This window comes from Cibotium barometz, chromosome 60 (assembly GCF_041138505.1).
Source record: "Cibotium barometz isolate CiBa-2024 chromosome 60, ASM4113850v1, whole genome shotgun sequence".
Taxonomy (NCBI): Eukaryota; Viridiplantae; Streptophyta; class Polypodiopsida; order Cyatheales; family Cibotiaceae; genus Cibotium; species Cibotium barometz.
This window is the reverse complement of record NC_141105.1, coordinates 34,425,567-34,442,122: the sequence shown is the minus strand read 5'-3', so window position 1 is coordinate 34,442,122 and position 16,556 is coordinate 34,425,567. Positions and strand designations below refer to the sequence as shown.

Sequence of the window (16,556 nt, the reverse complement as noted above, 5' to 3'; positions counted from 1 at the left end):
AACCAAGTGCCCGAACATACAACACCTGGGAGGAATGCTTCCCCCCTTTGCCATCGGGAACTATCTCCATCCTGCCCTCACTGTGAACTGGGATAGTGGACGTATCCCCAGTAAGAATATGACCAGAAAGCCTGCAGAGATCCTGTAAACCGGAACGGGAAGGAGTCATGTGCCTGGAAGCACCACTATCGAGAATCCACTCCCGAGTATCCGTTGCGGAGAATCCTCCAATCTCCTCCCTGCCTGAAGAAAATGAAGCATCGGTGTCCATCACCTCCAGGTGCACAAAAGCCGGAGTCTTCATGATTGCTGCTGAGGAGTCTTCACCCTTCTCGGTCTTCCGCTTGGGACACTGCCTCCAATAGTGGCCTTTCTCGCCACAATCATTACAGGTCCTCTCTGCCTTCAGTTTCTCGCGGTCACTAACGGACATCTTCTCAAAAGACTTCTCCGACGAAGCCTTCCCCTTGCCCGTGTTACGGCCTTTCGACCGTTGGCCAGTTAAGGCCTCCGAACCTCCACCCTAAGGAGGGTTCGTGAATCGTTCCTCCTGGTCCAGGACCATGGGCACAAGCTCCTCCCACGTGATGGTGCTGAGCCTGCCAACTGGTAATCAAAGAGGAGTAGAATGCTGAGTACGAAGAGGGCAAATGTGACAACAACGTTATGGCCATGTCCTCTGACGATATCTCCTTCCCAGCCTGAAGAACTTCTTGCTGAAGAGCCTGCAGCTTGTTAATATGCTCCCGCATCGTCGACGACTTTGCAGGGCTCATAACCCGCATCTGTACTTCCAAGGAAATCTTCATGGGCGATACCCTGTTGTAAAGTGAGGCCAAATGCTGCCATATACCTCTGGCCAGCGTCATGTGCTTGACATGATTGATTACCTGCGGTGTGCAGTTGAGGAAAATAAACGAACGGACCCTGGCGTTGACACGATCCCACATCTGTGTCTGGGCCTCCCGGTCCTTTCGGATCGACGGTAACTCCCCTTCCTCTACTTCCGGTCGTGGAACACCAACAATGACGAAATCGGCGAGGTCGTACGACTCCAAAACAGATTCCATCATCACCTTCCATATGCCGTAGTTGCTCCCATCCAACTGACGGTCCACCGGGAACGTGGGGAGTGTCGGGATCTTCACATGTCTCTCGGCCATCTCAAACAGATCTGCCAGGTGGGTGGGTGGGAACAAAGAAGAACTAAAATCTGCAAGTGGCTGTCCAGCAAATCAGCCCGCCTTCCTCTTGCACCTTCTCTTCCCGATCAGCCCAAAACAGTCCACCAATCAGCCACAAAACAGTCCCCCTCTTGCTCACACAAATCCCAAGACCTATCTAGAGCCTAGGGCTCTGATACCATGTCAGAATATGCAGCGGAGATGATGATCAAATCTGGGAACACAAGAGCAAAAGCAAAAACGCAAGCAAAAAAAACAGCACAAGAGAGAGACAGATGTAGGCGTGTAACTCTGCTCTATATACACAAGAAGATCCCGAGGAATGATACAAATGAGGTATGGGGACTGAGGACCTATATATACCCCCCTAGAGGGCAGTCGGCCAGCATAAGGAAAAGGCCCACGACTGATAAAAAGGTCCACGACTGCATAAATGCAGTCGGCCAGCAATCTAGTGCCCAAAACTGATCAAAACCAGTCGGCCAGCAGCAAGAGTGCCCACGACTGATAAACACCCAGTCGGCCAGCACTGTACTGCTCTTGGCACCCTCTAGCAGCCCTCCCAAGCCTCAGAAAAAATGGAAAAAATAGGGGAAAAATACGGAGAGTGAGGAAAAATGGGAAAACACCTCATAAGGGTGGGCACACCCACAACAAAGGCCCTGGTGTATAAATCTAGACACGAGATGACTTCTAACAAAGATCTGCGCCTTCTGCTCATCCATCTTGGCTGTCTGTTCTGCGATTGCTCACATCATCTGCTGGAACATGTCTGTGACACTCAAGCCTGGTGCCCTAGCTGGGCTGCCTGGTGCCCTAGCTGGGCTGCCTGGTGCACTCTGGTCCCATGGTTCTTGGTCTCTCTCGTCATCCAAGCTCGCCATAGCAGGAAAATGCAATTCCTTTCTGGAACGCAATCTGACCATCCACTATCTGTGTGGGAGACTTCCGGAGGCTTCCGGAGGCTAAAAACCAACCGTTCTTCGAGGGACAGGAGTCACTCCGAAAGGGGTAGTCCACCGGCGTCTAAAAACCAACCACACGAGCGAGAAAAAATTCTGGTTTCTTTGCTGAATCTTTGTACTTGAAGTAGGCTCTGACACCACTGTAATATGCGGAAGCTTCGGAGAAGAATCGGTAACTTCAATACTCAGAATTCAGCACTCTTTTCGCGACGGAAATTAACGCACAAACTAAAAGGAGAAGTGCAGAAAATAGAGAGAGAGAGAGGGAGAGGTGGAGAGGACACAGTATTGGGTCCAATTACCCTCTGTAGGGCCCCCACCACGGATGGTGTATTTGCTTTATTAGAATGATGAGAAATCTGAAAGAAAATACAACAATCTTGGACCTTTTCTTGGCTGGGAATACCCTGCCTTTGACCTGAATTCTTCACCCCTTAGCTTAGCACCCTCTTGGCTTTGTCTAGCCTCTTATGCTTGAGCTCTTGGTGGAGAATGAGATGAATGAATGGGATTGTGGGCTCTCCCTTATTTAGTACTCAAACTGCAGCAGTCGGCCAGCACAAAACCAGGCGGCCAGCATTTAATGTCCCACGACTGTGAATATTCAGCAATAAATGCTGAATAAAATCCCATAAAATGCTGCGTTTTTCCCTATCCAGCTGAAAGGTGATGCGCCTGCTTCCAGAGAGCTGGGCACAGCTTTTGCCCACAATCCAAGGGATGGGCAGCCTGTATGGGCTGGCCCTACAGCCATGCAAAGGCTGTAAACTCTTGGAATCTGCCTTTTGCTTGCCCTAGGGCTGTCCTACAGCCCCTTCATGGCTGGTGGGTTCAGCCTGGGCCTTCCTGGCCCTCATGGGGGTGGTTCCACACCATTCCCATGCCCACACTAAGATATGGGGTAGCCCTATGGGCTGGTCCCTTGTCCTAAACACTAACTACTCAGTGATCTGGCATTTGGTACCATACCAGATACACAGAATCACTGACATCATTCTAGAGGGAGACTCACAGCGCGGACTAGCACTGTTTCATGTGCAGGACAGTGCACACCTGACCTTTGACTCATGTGCAGGACAATGCACACCTGACCTCGAACGACTGAGATGAACCCCTGGCTGACTCGTCCCGGACTGGGCTCACATGGGACCAATTCACCATCCCAGGTCTTGCACCTTCTGTACAGAAATGTCTACGTGGTATCCAAGTGCGGGATGCACATGACAGCAGCATATCAAGTCGGGTAGCAGTGTCCAGTCGGCCAACATCTGATACAGCCGACAGGCACAAAACAACCTCCCACACCAGGCAAAAAATGGAAAAAAATACATGGAAGTGAGGAAAAATGGGGACACACCAAAACTGGGCGAGCACACCTACAACAGAGGCCCTGACATAGTGTACAGACAGGAGATGACTGCTAACAAAGTAGCTCAGCTACAAGCTAGCAATATGGTGCCCAGCACCCTTCACTAAGATTGCCCAGCAATCCCGATTTTTGCAAATGTAGATTAACTTCAATGAGATCAACCATCTAGTGGTTGAAAATCAGCCTTAGGAAAAAGCCCAGCACTTTCCAAGGGTTCTCCCGCATAGAACTTGTAGCAACCAGAGACAAGATGATTCTTCCACAGCTTCAATCTTTAGAATTTGTCTTCTTCTTCTTCTTCTAACTTGAATAGAGACATTCAATTCTGAAAATCAAAATTCAGCCAGATTCTAAGTGTTTTGGAGAGGTAAAAACACTATGGTATGGCTGGAAAAATACTCTACAATAATTGTATTAGATATAGCAATAAACAAAGGCCAAGAAGTACTCTTGAATGAGGCTAGAAATCTGAATTTATAGAGTTCTATTCAGCCTAGAAGGAGGCGCCTACAAGAAGAGAAGGAGTGGAGGTTATTGATCATGAAAAGATGTGGTAGGGAGAGGTTTGTGCAAGACTTTTGGATCAAAGAATGGCTATTAGCAAAGTAGCAACTCGTGTAGCTAAAAGAGGAGGAAAAGCTTACTTTTTATCTTTTTCTTTTGAGTTAACTAGCTTGCATGACTCTTTTGGAGAAAAGTGAGCTTGCATAGGGCCCGGCCTGTCCATCTGCTGGCTGACCTGCACGGCCATCAACCTGCATTGTCCGGCCTGCCTAAATGCAACTTGCTGCCTGAAACAATCAAACCTTGCATATTACATGGTTTGACCTGATCTTGTGATGTCTAGTGCCCAGCACATGGTCTCATAACCTGCAAGACATATATATGTACATACACAAATCCCGAGTGACTACAAAACTGTGCGGGTTTCATTGACTAGGAATTGCCTCAATACCTAAACCTACCTTGATGGCGACTAGCCTAACATTTCCCTAGACTAGTGATCACAATGGGGCATAGTGCACATCACAAACCCAAAACTGGCACATAATGGTGATTAATATGCCAAATGGCACCCAAATGTGGGGTGCACGTGACTATTGTCTAAGCAACAAAAGTGGGCTCTGCACTCCTCTACGAGGAGGTCGCACTTCAGCTCGCACATTTGAATCACAAATATCACTGCCGCGGCCCCAATGGCACCTTAGACCCCCAGACCCACACTGCACACAGCAGTGGGAGCTCGTCAGTAACGCAATCTAGCACATCTAGGGAGCGCGGTGCAATGAGGCCATTGGGGACACAGTCACCCCATCAACAGAGACTACCCGCTCTACCTGCACAGAGCTCACTCTCTGGGAGCAATGGAGCGCCTGAAGGCCTGAAGGATGATTTGGAGAGCATGCAACTGCCCCAGGCAGCCTTCTTTTGCACTTGGATCCCGGGTCTGTTCCATAACCGAGGGCACAGCGACATCACTTGGCATTGTCTTCTGTTTTTTCTATTTTTTACATTTTACCTCGTTAGAAGGTTGTACTTCGTTCGTCAACAAGCGTTCTGATTTTTACTAATAAATAAATGGATCAGAAAAAAGGTTATGGAAGGTGGTAATCATGAGTGCGGAACCCTTTTTTTAACAAGCTCTAACAAACTACACTGAATACAAGAATACTTACCTCCACAGAAAAAAAAAAACATCTCAACCTCTACATCATTGTTTAAAGAGAGTGTGATGGTTTAACTAGCACATGGATTCATTAAAGTGTTTAACGAGCATTTTAAGGATTTGCATCAAAAATAATGTTCTACCTGTGCATTGGCAAACAACTCTCTCCGTGCTTTCAAATCTTGAAATGCTCCCGAGAAGCTTACTTCAAAAAACACACCCCGCTGCATTTGAAAGGACAATAGGAGAACATCAAAATGGGTGTACTTCAAAACAATGGAAAAGCATTCCTCTAGGGAATAAGACCAAACAGCTGTATAAAGAAGCATACCTCAATTGCTGCCTTAACAGAGGGCGCTTTCAATCGGATAGGCAATCTATGGAGAAAATCCAAAGATATTACATCTACCTGGAAATATCAACTTTGTTACAGACAATAAGAGTGCAAAACCAGCTGGTAAATCCATGCAGACATCATCTAGAATATGAGCCATCTTCAGTTTACACTGTTGTTTGGATACGAAATTCTGTTGGATTCTCACATTTGAGTATGCACAAAACAATACATCCTTGAGATCCAAAACATGTCCATGTTTGGGTCGGAGAAGCCGAGCCTCATGCCGAGGTCCCCAAACTCAGCCGCCCAGCCACTTGGAAGTTAGCACCCCTTAAAAGCATGCACGAGGGATGCTAGCCTCTTCGCTTTGCAGATTTTCCAGAGCTTCTGAAGGCCAATTTGGAAGCTTTTCAGTTGTGTTCAACTGCTTAGAAGCCGGGGGAATGTCACAAAATTCCTTTGTAACATGCGGAAGCTTCGGGGGAGATCGGTAATTTCAATGCTCAGAAATCGGAACACTTGTTGCGACGAAATTAACGCACAAAATTGAATGTAGATGTGCAGAAAAATATATATATATATATATATAGAGAGAGAGAGAGAGAGAGAGAGAGGAGGAGGGAGAAGAGGACACAGTATTGGGTCCCGAATACCCTCTATAGGGCCCCCACCACGGATGGTGTATTTGCTTTTATTAGAATGATGCAACTCTCAAAATAAAAGACTGAACCTGAACCTTCTTGGCTGAGGAAAATCCTATGCCCTTGACCTTCAATCCTTCACCCCTTTGCATTAGCTTCTCCTTGGCTGTCCTGGCCCTTTGATTGGCTTCAGCACTTGGTGAAATATGAGATGATTGGAACTGATTTATGCAAAGCGTATTTATACCCCTACTGGAGGCTGGTCGGCTGGTATAAATCTAGGCGGCTGGTTAATAAAGCCTCACGACTGCAGAAAATAGCATTTAATGCTATTAAATCTTACACATTCAGACCTGGCTGGCTGGCCAGCATGCGTATCTGCCTTGGGCTGCTGGGCAGCCTGTGTGGGCTGCCCCACACCTGGCCGACAAGCCTCTAAGGGCTGGATGCCCTGTCGGCTGCCTGTCCAGGGCCCTAGGGCTGGGCTACAGCCCGAACTAGGGCAAGTGGACACAACATGGGGCCCTCCTGGCCCCTTGGGGTGGTTCTAAACCTCCCCATGCCCACTACATGAGCCTTAGGCTTGGCTCTGGGGTAGCCCTATGGGCTGGCCCCTATCCTACATGCAAACCTACATGTCTACACAGAGGTCTGGCATCCAATATCATACTAGATACACAGAACCACTGACATCATTCCAGAGGGAGACTCACAGCGCGGACTAGCACTATTTCATGTGCAGGACAGTGCACACCTGACCTTGGACGCATGTGTAGGACAATGCACAACTGACCTTGGACGCATGTGCAGGACAATGCACACCTGACCTCGGACGACAAAATCCATCGAAATATCTTGGAAAGGTCCCTTAGGAATTGGCAAGGGTTGTAACAACCCTATCTTCTTCCCACGAAGAGCTTTCACGTTTTGACAAATATCACAGTGTTGTACATATGAAAACACATCTCGCCTCATCTTTGGCCGATAATATTGCCGTTCCAATTTCTCCAAAGTCAAATTTATGCCCCTATGACCACCAGTAATGGCGTCATGGGCGTCGTGGAGAAGAGCTGCCTTGAACGACTTCATGACACACAGTCGGCTTTTGTAGAAAAACCAACCATCGCGTATCAAAAAGTGACATGGTCCTATGGCATCCAATGCTTGTTCCCCCTGTGTAACACCCGGAAGCTCTGGGAGTCTTCTTTCAGCCCTAAATACTCTTGGAAACCTTCTGATGCAAAAACGCACCATCTGATGCAAAAACGCAGGTAGAGAGAGAGTAGAGAGAGAGTGAGAAGTGCTGGAAATTCAGTATATACTATGGTACAAAAAGGATACATATCTGCAGCCATGGGCTGCCTTCTAAAAAGGTGGTAAAACACCCAAAATTCTGCCCTAGACTAGGACCCTACTGATCCAAACCCCTAGTGGGCTGAATGCATAGAATGATGGGCACTTGGGCTATTTATAGCCCCTTGATATTCATGGGGAACTGGCCGACTGCTGGTCGGCCAGTTCATATATTCATAAATCCCTTTTTACTTCAGCCGACTGGTTATACTGCTTGCTCATGATGCGCCTGATGCTGCCCATGTCCTCTGATTCAGCCGACTGGTTCTGTGAGCAGCCGACAGCATCCCTTTGGTTCTTCTTGCTTCAGTCTACACTGCAAAGGTGCTCTGTGCTCTGTGCTCCATCATCCTGGTTCTTCTACTGGGTTCATACTCTTTATCTGGTTGCCTTTTCTGGATCTAGCCCTGAGAATGTCCATGGCATCTATGATGCACATGACATCCCCCTCTGCTAAACTTGATGACGGGAATCCAACCTGCTCTTGGATGACTGTCATCATCCCAATCCTGTCCCGAAGTCCCTCTATCATCATCCATTCCTGGCAACCCTTTTTCTCTGAAAATCCGGTCTGTTCTCCAAACCACTCCGTCTCTGATGAAGATCTATGCATCTGGTCTTCCTCTAGTCCAGAATCCATTCCTGCCCTGACTCTGAACACCGTCTTGGTCTTCATTCCTGGAACTGAGTCTGGCACTCTCACATCACCCTTGGAGGATCAACCTCCCTTGGGACCGTTACCTGAGAACCTATCTGGCTCACGGAACTGCCATCCCCATCTGGCACTGTGGAACACCACCAACAAACCTCCTGGGAGTTCTTCCCGATCTGTGTTCCCGCCTTGGACTTCTAATCCGTGTACTTTCCTGTACCTTGGACCTGTACACCATCATCTGGGACTGATTCAGTGTTTAGCTTTGCTGAGCCTGATAACACCCGAAAGCTCTGGGAGTCTTCTTTCAGCCCTAAACACTCTTGGAAACCTTCTGATGCAAAAACGCACCATCTGATGCAAAAACGCAGGTAGAGAGAGAGTAGAGAGAGAGAGTGAGAAGTGCTGGAAATTCAGTATATACTATGGTACAAAAAGGGTACATATCTGCAGCCATGGGCTGCCTTCATAAAAAGGTGGTAAAACACCCAAAATTCTGCCCTAGACTAGGACCCTACTGATCCAAACCCCTAGTGGGCTGAATGCATAGAATGATGGGCACTTGGGCTATTTATAGCCCCTTGATATTCATGGGGAACTGGCCGACTGCTGGTCGGCCAGTTCATATATTCATAAATCCCTTTTTACTTCAGCCGACTGGTTATATTGCTTGCTCATGATGCACCTGATGCTGCCCATGTCCTCTGATTCAGCCGACTGGTTCTGTGAGCAGCCGACAGCATCCCTTTGGTTCTTCTTGCTTCAGTCTACACTGCAAAGGTGCTCTGTGCTCTGTGCTCCATCATCTTGGTTCTTCTACTGGGTTCATACTCTTTATCTAGTTGCCTTTTCTGGATCTAGCCCTGAGAATGTCCATGGCATCTATGATGTACATGACACACTGTGTACCGAATTCCTCGGAATCCGCGTACGTGTGCTTCATGTCGTCTAGTTCCGTACCAACAAGGTCGAATCTAGTGGTCTGAATCAAAGTTACTTGTCTCTTCCTGCTCAAAGCATCAGCCACTGAATTAGCCTTTCCTGGAAGGTACTCAATCATACCACCAAATTGCTGGAATATCTAGCTCCAGCGGTGCTGTCGTCACTCCATTATGCACTTGGCATTGCTTGAATCCAGCGTAATGCCTGATGGTCAATGCAAACCTCAAAGTCACGGCCATAAAGAAAATGTTTCAAGGCCTGTATAACTGCGAGGAGTTCACGATCGTAGACTGAGTAATTCTTTTTTGCGAGCAGTAACGTACGAGACATGTAAGCTACTGGATGACCATTCTGTTGCAATACACCTTCAATTGCGATGTTACTGGCATCGGTGATCACCTGAAATGGCTAGTCCCACAAGGCAAGTGCTAAACAAGGCGGTTCTGATAAAGCCACCATGAGGTTCTTGAATGCCTCCAACGCTCGTGGAGTCATTCTAATTCGTTACCTTCTTGTCTTGACACCCTTTAGCAGATTGGTGAGATCCGCCGAGAGGTCAGAAAACTTGTCTATGTGGGTGGAGTATGCCTAGCATATACCCACAAAGAATCTGATGTCATAAGCAGTTTGAGGTACTTCCCAATTGACAATCTCGGCCACCTTGGCCGGATCAAGTCGGATGCCTTCTGCACTAATTATATATCCAAGGTAATTAACCTCGAACAAATAAAATTCTGACTTCTTCTCATTGACGTAGAGCTCGTTGCTTTCCAACAACTTCAGGACTTTCTCCACATCAATGTCATGCTGCTCAACCGTAGCTGAAAATACTAGTATGTTCTCCAGAAATATGAACACACTTTCCAATTAATTCCCGGAACACACGCATCATCATCCGGTTAAATGTTGCTGGGGCGTTCGTCAAGCCAAAAGGCATGACCACAAATTCATAGTGGGCCCGTTCTGTATGGAAGACTGTCTTGGGAATGTCCCCCACCACAATCCTCACCTGGTGGTACCCACTCTTTAAATGGAGTTTCGAGAACACCTTAGCTCCATTCAGCCTCTCAAGAATATAATCTATTCGAGGCATCAGGAATCTACTCTTGATAGTCAGCTTATTGAGTGTATGATAATCGACACACAAACGAGAAGACCCATCTTTCTTCTTGACAAACAAGATCGGTGCTGCAAATGGCGACACGCTCATCACATCAGCAGCCAGCTAGAGATAGAGGCTGGGAGAGCGGCACGGGTTCCAGAGCTGAGCGGATATGCGGATTGTGCCGCGAGGAGGTGGAGACTGAGGATCACTTTGTATGTAGATGTAGAGCCCACCAGGGGGTTAGAGATAGATATGCAGGATCACTTTGTATGTAGATGTAGAGCCCACCAGGGGGTCAGAGATAGATATGCAGGATTGTTTGAGGAGCACTCTTCATTCACTACATCAGTTGATGGAGGCCTCGGACTAGCGACAGCTTGGCAGACTACTACTAGAGCTTCATAGTTCTCGAGAGAGACTCCTCCAAACACCCGCTTCCACTAGGGGTGGGAGACAGTCCCAGCTCACAGATTTCTTCCAGAGAGCTATGCCAGCGCCAACTGATGTACCACGTGGGGTGACCGCATAGAGAGCAGAGGAATTGAGAGCTAGGAGGAGACCTAGACAGACTGGACATAGAGCACCCCAACTCCGTCACCGAGAGATAGCAGCTATCCAGATGAGACACCACATGGAGACACAAGAGAGGCTAGCTCGCTTTCATTCAGACTCAGGGTACATGTTCACGCCACTCACAGCCTCAGCATCGGCGATGTATGATATCTTATATCCCTCTTATGGCACTGGGGATGGAGTTAGACATAGATCTACATAGCATGCTTGTACTACCCCTTCAGCATATAGAGATGCATCTTGCCTTAGCACTCCATCCACATCCCCACTCCCCTTTATATTGTTTGTATATGGGCTCCACCGATCCATGATGATTCACAGTTGTATCCAGACACATGCACACTTTTTCTTTTCTTTCTTTTCCTTTTCTTTCTTTTCCTTTTCTTCCGATGACCGGAAGAACACAGTTGTATTATTTTTTGTCTCATAGGCCGACTTTGGCCTCTCGTAGACGTTAATATATCTTTCTTCTCGCAAGTCTCTCTCTCTCTCTCTCTCTCTCTCTCTCTCTCTCTCTCTCTCTCTCTCTCTCGCAAGGCTCTCTCTCGCTCTCCGACAAGTCTCTCTCTCTCTCTCTCATTGCAAGTCTCTCTCTCTCTCTCTTTCTCTCTCTCTCTCTCTCTCTCTCTCTCTCTCCCCCACAAGGCTCTCTCTCTTGCACATCCCCGGACCCCTACACAAGCTGAAATTTTATTCGTATTGTGCTTGAATTTTGAAATATAAAGTTTGTATAGCATTAGTAAGTGCTTTAATGTTCATTGATGAATCTTCAAACTCCATATTTCAAAAGTTTATAAGTAAACTATAAATTTTGTATACATATATATGGGGGGCAGCGTTCACTACGTTTGGAATCTTTTCAGCACGTTTTCCAAACGTACTAAACATATCGTTCACTACGTTTGGAACCACCTTGATTATGTTGCAAGACTGCTCCAATAGCGATATTACTCGCATCGATAATCACCTCGAGGCAAGAACGGGTCATCCCAAGAAGCAAGTGCTCAACAAGGCGCCTTAGATAATGTAACCTTAAGGTCCTTGAAAACCTGTAATCCACACTGCCTTCGAGTCTTGACATCTTTTAGCCAATCAGTGAGAGCTATCAAGAAGTCTGTAAGCTTGTCGACGTGGGTGGAATATGCCTAGCCCACAAAAACGACCGAATATCACAAGCATTTTCCAAGATCTCCCAATTTAGGATTTCCACCACGTTTGTGGGACCGGCACTGATTATATATCCAAGGTAATGTACCTCGTTCAGATAAAACTCCAATTTTTTCTCATTGACATATAGCTCATTGCTTTCCAGCAATTTCATCACTTTCTCTACATCAATGTCGTGTTGCTCCTCCGTAGCTAAAAAAATCACACTGTCAACCAAGAAGATGAAGACACACTTGCCAATCAAGTCCCGAAACACATGCATCATCATGCAATGTAGCTGGGGCGTTTGTCAGACTGAAGGGCATGACCACTACGAACTCATAGTGGGCCCGTTCAGTTCAGAATGCGGTTTTGGGAACCCCCCCCATCCACAATCCGTGTCTGATGCTACCCACATTTTAGGTCAATCTTCGAAAACGCCTTAGCTCCATTCAGCCTCTCTAATAAGCAATCAATTCGAGGCATTGGGAACTTGCTTTTGATCGTCAGCTTGTTGAAAGCACGGTAGTCTACGCAAAGTCGGAAGGATCCATCCTTCTTTTAACAAAAAGGATCGGAGCTGCGAATGGAGACATGCTATAGCGTTGCTCAGGGATTCGGAACTTGAAAGGAGTTAAATTTTATGGTCCTTCTGCCTAGGTGGGGGGAGCTTAGAAGGAAGGTTGTCCCAAAGAAAAATCTTATGGAACCGGTCATCATGCAAGGCCTTGTACTTCTCAGAAGCACTAGTAACCGTCTGGGTGGTCTAAACATGGATCAACCACACACTACACCTTTTCGAATTTCTCGTTTAGCCTAGATATGGCTAATGACCGGAAAGTTAGATATCCAAAACATGTGATGCTCCTAGTCAACGTATGGGGTAAACTTGTGAAACCATTGGATCCCTTAGATAATGTCTACACCTACAAGTGGGGCAACCATAAAATCTCACACAAATTTTGTGCCCTGGGTGACTAACTTAGCATGACAAGCTTCAAACTTGATGCTCGTTGTCATGCATGTGCTAAATCCTTCCACTTGCTTATCCACCGAGCTCAACAGGAAACAAGCTCGACGAGCAGCCAGTTCCGTGACCATGTCCTTTGTCCTGCCACCGTTGTCAAACAAGATGTGACATGCAAGGGATTGATCGTAGTAAAACAACCTTAGGCTTAACTAAACTTCACTTAATTATACTTAAAGAGATAGACAATGGTGTCAATGCAATGCAGCTATATTAAATGCAGTGGTTACAATGAAGATCTATAAATAGATCTATGCATGTCCTGGATAAATATCCTTCTCGGGAGGAGAGAGAGATGCTGAATGATGATGATGATGAATGTTCCTTTCTCCAATGCTGAGGTCCACCCTTTGGGATGCTGGCTTTCCTCTATGTAGGAGAAGGAGACGGACTGAATGCTGACTTCTGACTGAATGCTGACTATGATGCGGATTCCACTGCTGCTTAGGCTGGAAGCGCTGAGAAGACTGGAGATGCTCGACTGAATGACGCAATGTCTACTTGTATGGATGTTTATGCTGTTGGTTGGCCAGGTACTGCTGTCGGCCTGCTGTCTATATCTTCCACGACTCATAAATGCTTAAGATGCTGCTGTCGGCTTGTTATACCTCTGTCAGCTGGTTGTAGATGCTGAGTCGGCTGGTGCTAAAGTGCTATGAATGCCTTATGTAATGCTGTAGGTGCTATAACAGCCCCATACACATGCTGTAACTATTGTGAATAACTGCTGTAAATGCCTGGATAATGCTTGAATGCCTTTGCTTAATGCTCATGAATGCTCTGATTAATGCTTAGGAATGCCTAGAATGCCATGCCACCTGTACACCAATTGGGTGTGCATGTGACACAAGACGACCACTCCCACCACCTATGCAGCCTAACGTCGTGAGCAACTCATTTCGCTCATACTCATGGTCATGGAACGCGAGGTGCGGCTCGAAGAAGAGCCCTGGAAAACAAGTTAGCTATGACTGAACGACAGTGGCAAATTGAGCAGATTTGTGAAGAACGACTTTAAAAAGAAGTTGTAGGAGGCATTCCTCTGCAAAATGGGAAGAAGCCAAGGAGCCCCATCAAAGACTGTCGGGAAGAAGATGTAAAGCCGGCAAATGATACTCAGGCCATGTTGGGCATAATTGCAATGGTTCTAGGGGGGATCCACCGGTAGACAAAGCTCCATGCAAGGTGGCCTTTAACAGGTGTTCCACTATAGCCACTCACATTGAAGTGATTGCTGTTTGATTCCTATTTCGAGGTGATGTTTTAGAGCCTATCTGTCGAAAGTGCAGGTGAACAGCAAAGCAAAGATAACAATGGAATACTCTAGTAAATGCATTTGAAAAAAAAAAAAAACAAATTCTACTAACGGACATCAGCTAGGAGCACAAGCCTGCTGAACCATAGCCAAGGTTTTACTAAAAGAAACTACTGACGAATTGATCTCCTACAAATCTCAAAAGGCCTCCACTTGCTAAAGAACGTTGGCTGCTATGCTATTCCAGACTAATTTCCTGATGGTCACCACCACTGCTACAGGCCACTTTTAAACTCGGGAGAGAAGCCGACTGCATGGGCCGGATAAAAATGAGGAAGATGGAGAATGAGAGGAGTGGGAAAGGCTTTGTACAGGCCCCACGATTGCAAGTTCATTACTTTAAGGCTGCTCATGTGGACCTGTCTGCTGCTCCTGTGGCCATGTCTGCTGCCGAGAGGCGGCACCCCCACCCAACAGTCCCAGGCTATTTGCCATCAATCATCACTTTTTCTTCTAGCCGGCTGTGCCAGGAAGCCCGTCCTTGACGAAGTCTGCTCACCTAGAGTGAGGTATCACTCTCCCCCACTGTCCTCAGCTGTGTTGCTTCCAAATGAACACTCAACAAAAGAAATGACAAACTCAAGCCTACTCTCACCAAAGATACTAGATGCCCTAAGAACTTTGAAGCTTCTCTTGTTCTGAAGCTAACATTGCGCCCTCATCTTGTCAAGACAAGAACATGCAAATCTCTCTCTCATTATGAAGCCTCTGATCAAAGAAGTACCTGCCCCTGGTCAAGCACCTTCTCCTAAAATACCCGCCACTGATGAGAATAGTCTTGTGAAAGCAACAATTGAGAAACCTCTTGCTCAGAACTATCCTAGTAGACTTCCTTCCAAAAGACATTAAAGCATGCCCATCCACTAGTGCACCTGCTCAGATGAATCATTAGAACTCTCTTTGTAAAATCCAACGCAATTATCCACATGAAAGAGTAAAAAAGGTAGATGTTGCTCAAAATCTCTCAGAAGAACCTGTATCCATGTGTACTTCCTTGCCTATGCTCTAGAGCCAGGGACCCTTTCTCACTGAGGCGTTATACGGAATGTCCGTCTCTTCATGCATTATTTCTCCTATGTAGAGGGTTGGCATCGGCTTGCATTCAGATGTACACTTTTCCCTACTATTAGAAGGATCTCCTTCTTTGGGGGGTAGGAAGGAAGTCCCTTATCACTAACCATACCTATATTTCATCTTATTGAGCTATAAGTAGATGTGTGTTCCTCTAAATGAGTGCAAGCTTGATCGAACACTCTCTGACTATAGCCACCAGCTCATAAGAACGGAGTATTGGGTTTGCTGCATTAAGGGCTGCCGCTTGAATAGCACTTTCTACGACAACATTGAGCCGGTCGTACTTGGAAAGTGCGACTTCCAGCAGGGACTCCCAGAACGTCCTTTATCACTAACCATACCTATATTTCATCTTATTGAGCTATAAGTAGATGTGCGTACCTCTAAATGAGTGCAAGCTTGATCGAACACTCTCTGACTCGTGGGTCGAATAGCCACCAGGTCATAAGAACGGAGTATTGGGTTTGCTGCATTAAGGGCTGCCGCTTGAATAGCACTTTCTACTACAACAGTAAGCCGGTCGTACTGCCGGAAAGTGCGACTTCCAGCAGGAACTCCCAGAACGTCTCGGTGGAACTGAGCCAACTGCGCCATTTCCGTCCCCGCAGATGCAATTTCCGACAAGTCCACGGCCCGGTTCTTGCAAACGTCCGCGTTGGACATGGGCCCCTTGACCACGTGATTGAGGGCCACGCCAGAATAGCCTAGCTGCAAGGCGGTGGTGATGACAGGCGTTCGTTCCGTCAGAGACAATCCATCCGTCGGGATGTTGAAGTCGTAGAAAGCGGCAGCTTTTCGTCGCTTCCTGCCCATGGCTCACCTATGGATTCTATGGAAACCTCCCCAGTCTCCCTATGTGAAATGAGGGTGTTTATAGACAGCGCCCGCCGCCGGTATACTTCCTCAGTACTATCTTCACGGAGTCTTTAATGCTTGCAATGAAGGGATCGATCGTGCACAAGTGGGGTGCCGAAAAAGGTGGAATCGTATGCATACACGTGGCATTAGGCCTGCGTTTACGTTTTTTGTATACCCGGGCATGCGGAGCTCACTGAAAAAGGCCAACGTCGGAAAGTGGGGTTGGGCCCACCGTATTACTGGCGATGGGTGGCGATGCGCGGGCATAATTTGAAATAGAATTTATATCATGGGCACTAATTTGAAAGGTGGTGCCAGGGTGTCTCCTCCTAGAGGCTATAAGCGTTGC

General features: G+C 47.0%; 1 protein-coding gene across 2 annotated transcripts in view; it reads right to left on the bottom strand.

Moving 5' to 3' along the window:
• The window catches only part of GAF1 (Polymerase/histidinol phosphatase-like protein), a 38,948-nt gene extending 22,705 nt beyond the window's left edge, over nucleotides 1–16,243 (bottom strand). Inside the window, exons 1-3 of one of the 2 annotated variants that reach the window (XM_086794045.1) lie at nucleotides 15,731–16,243; nucleotides 5,516–5,593; nucleotides 5,328–5,408 (exon numbers count right to left, since the gene is read on the bottom strand). In XM_086794045.1, coding sequence (XP_086650171.1) covers nucleotides 5,328–5,408; nucleotides 5,516–5,593; nucleotides 15,731–16,162 — 591 coding nt within the window. In that variant the 5' untranslated portion in view covers nucleotides 16,163–16,243. The remainder of the gene's footprint in view (nucleotides 1–5,327; nucleotides 5,409–5,515; nucleotides 5,594–15,730) is intronic. The other variant, XM_086794044.1, reaches the window with a different exon arrangement.
• Between the last annotated feature and the right edge of the window lie 313 nt (nucleotides 16,244–16,556).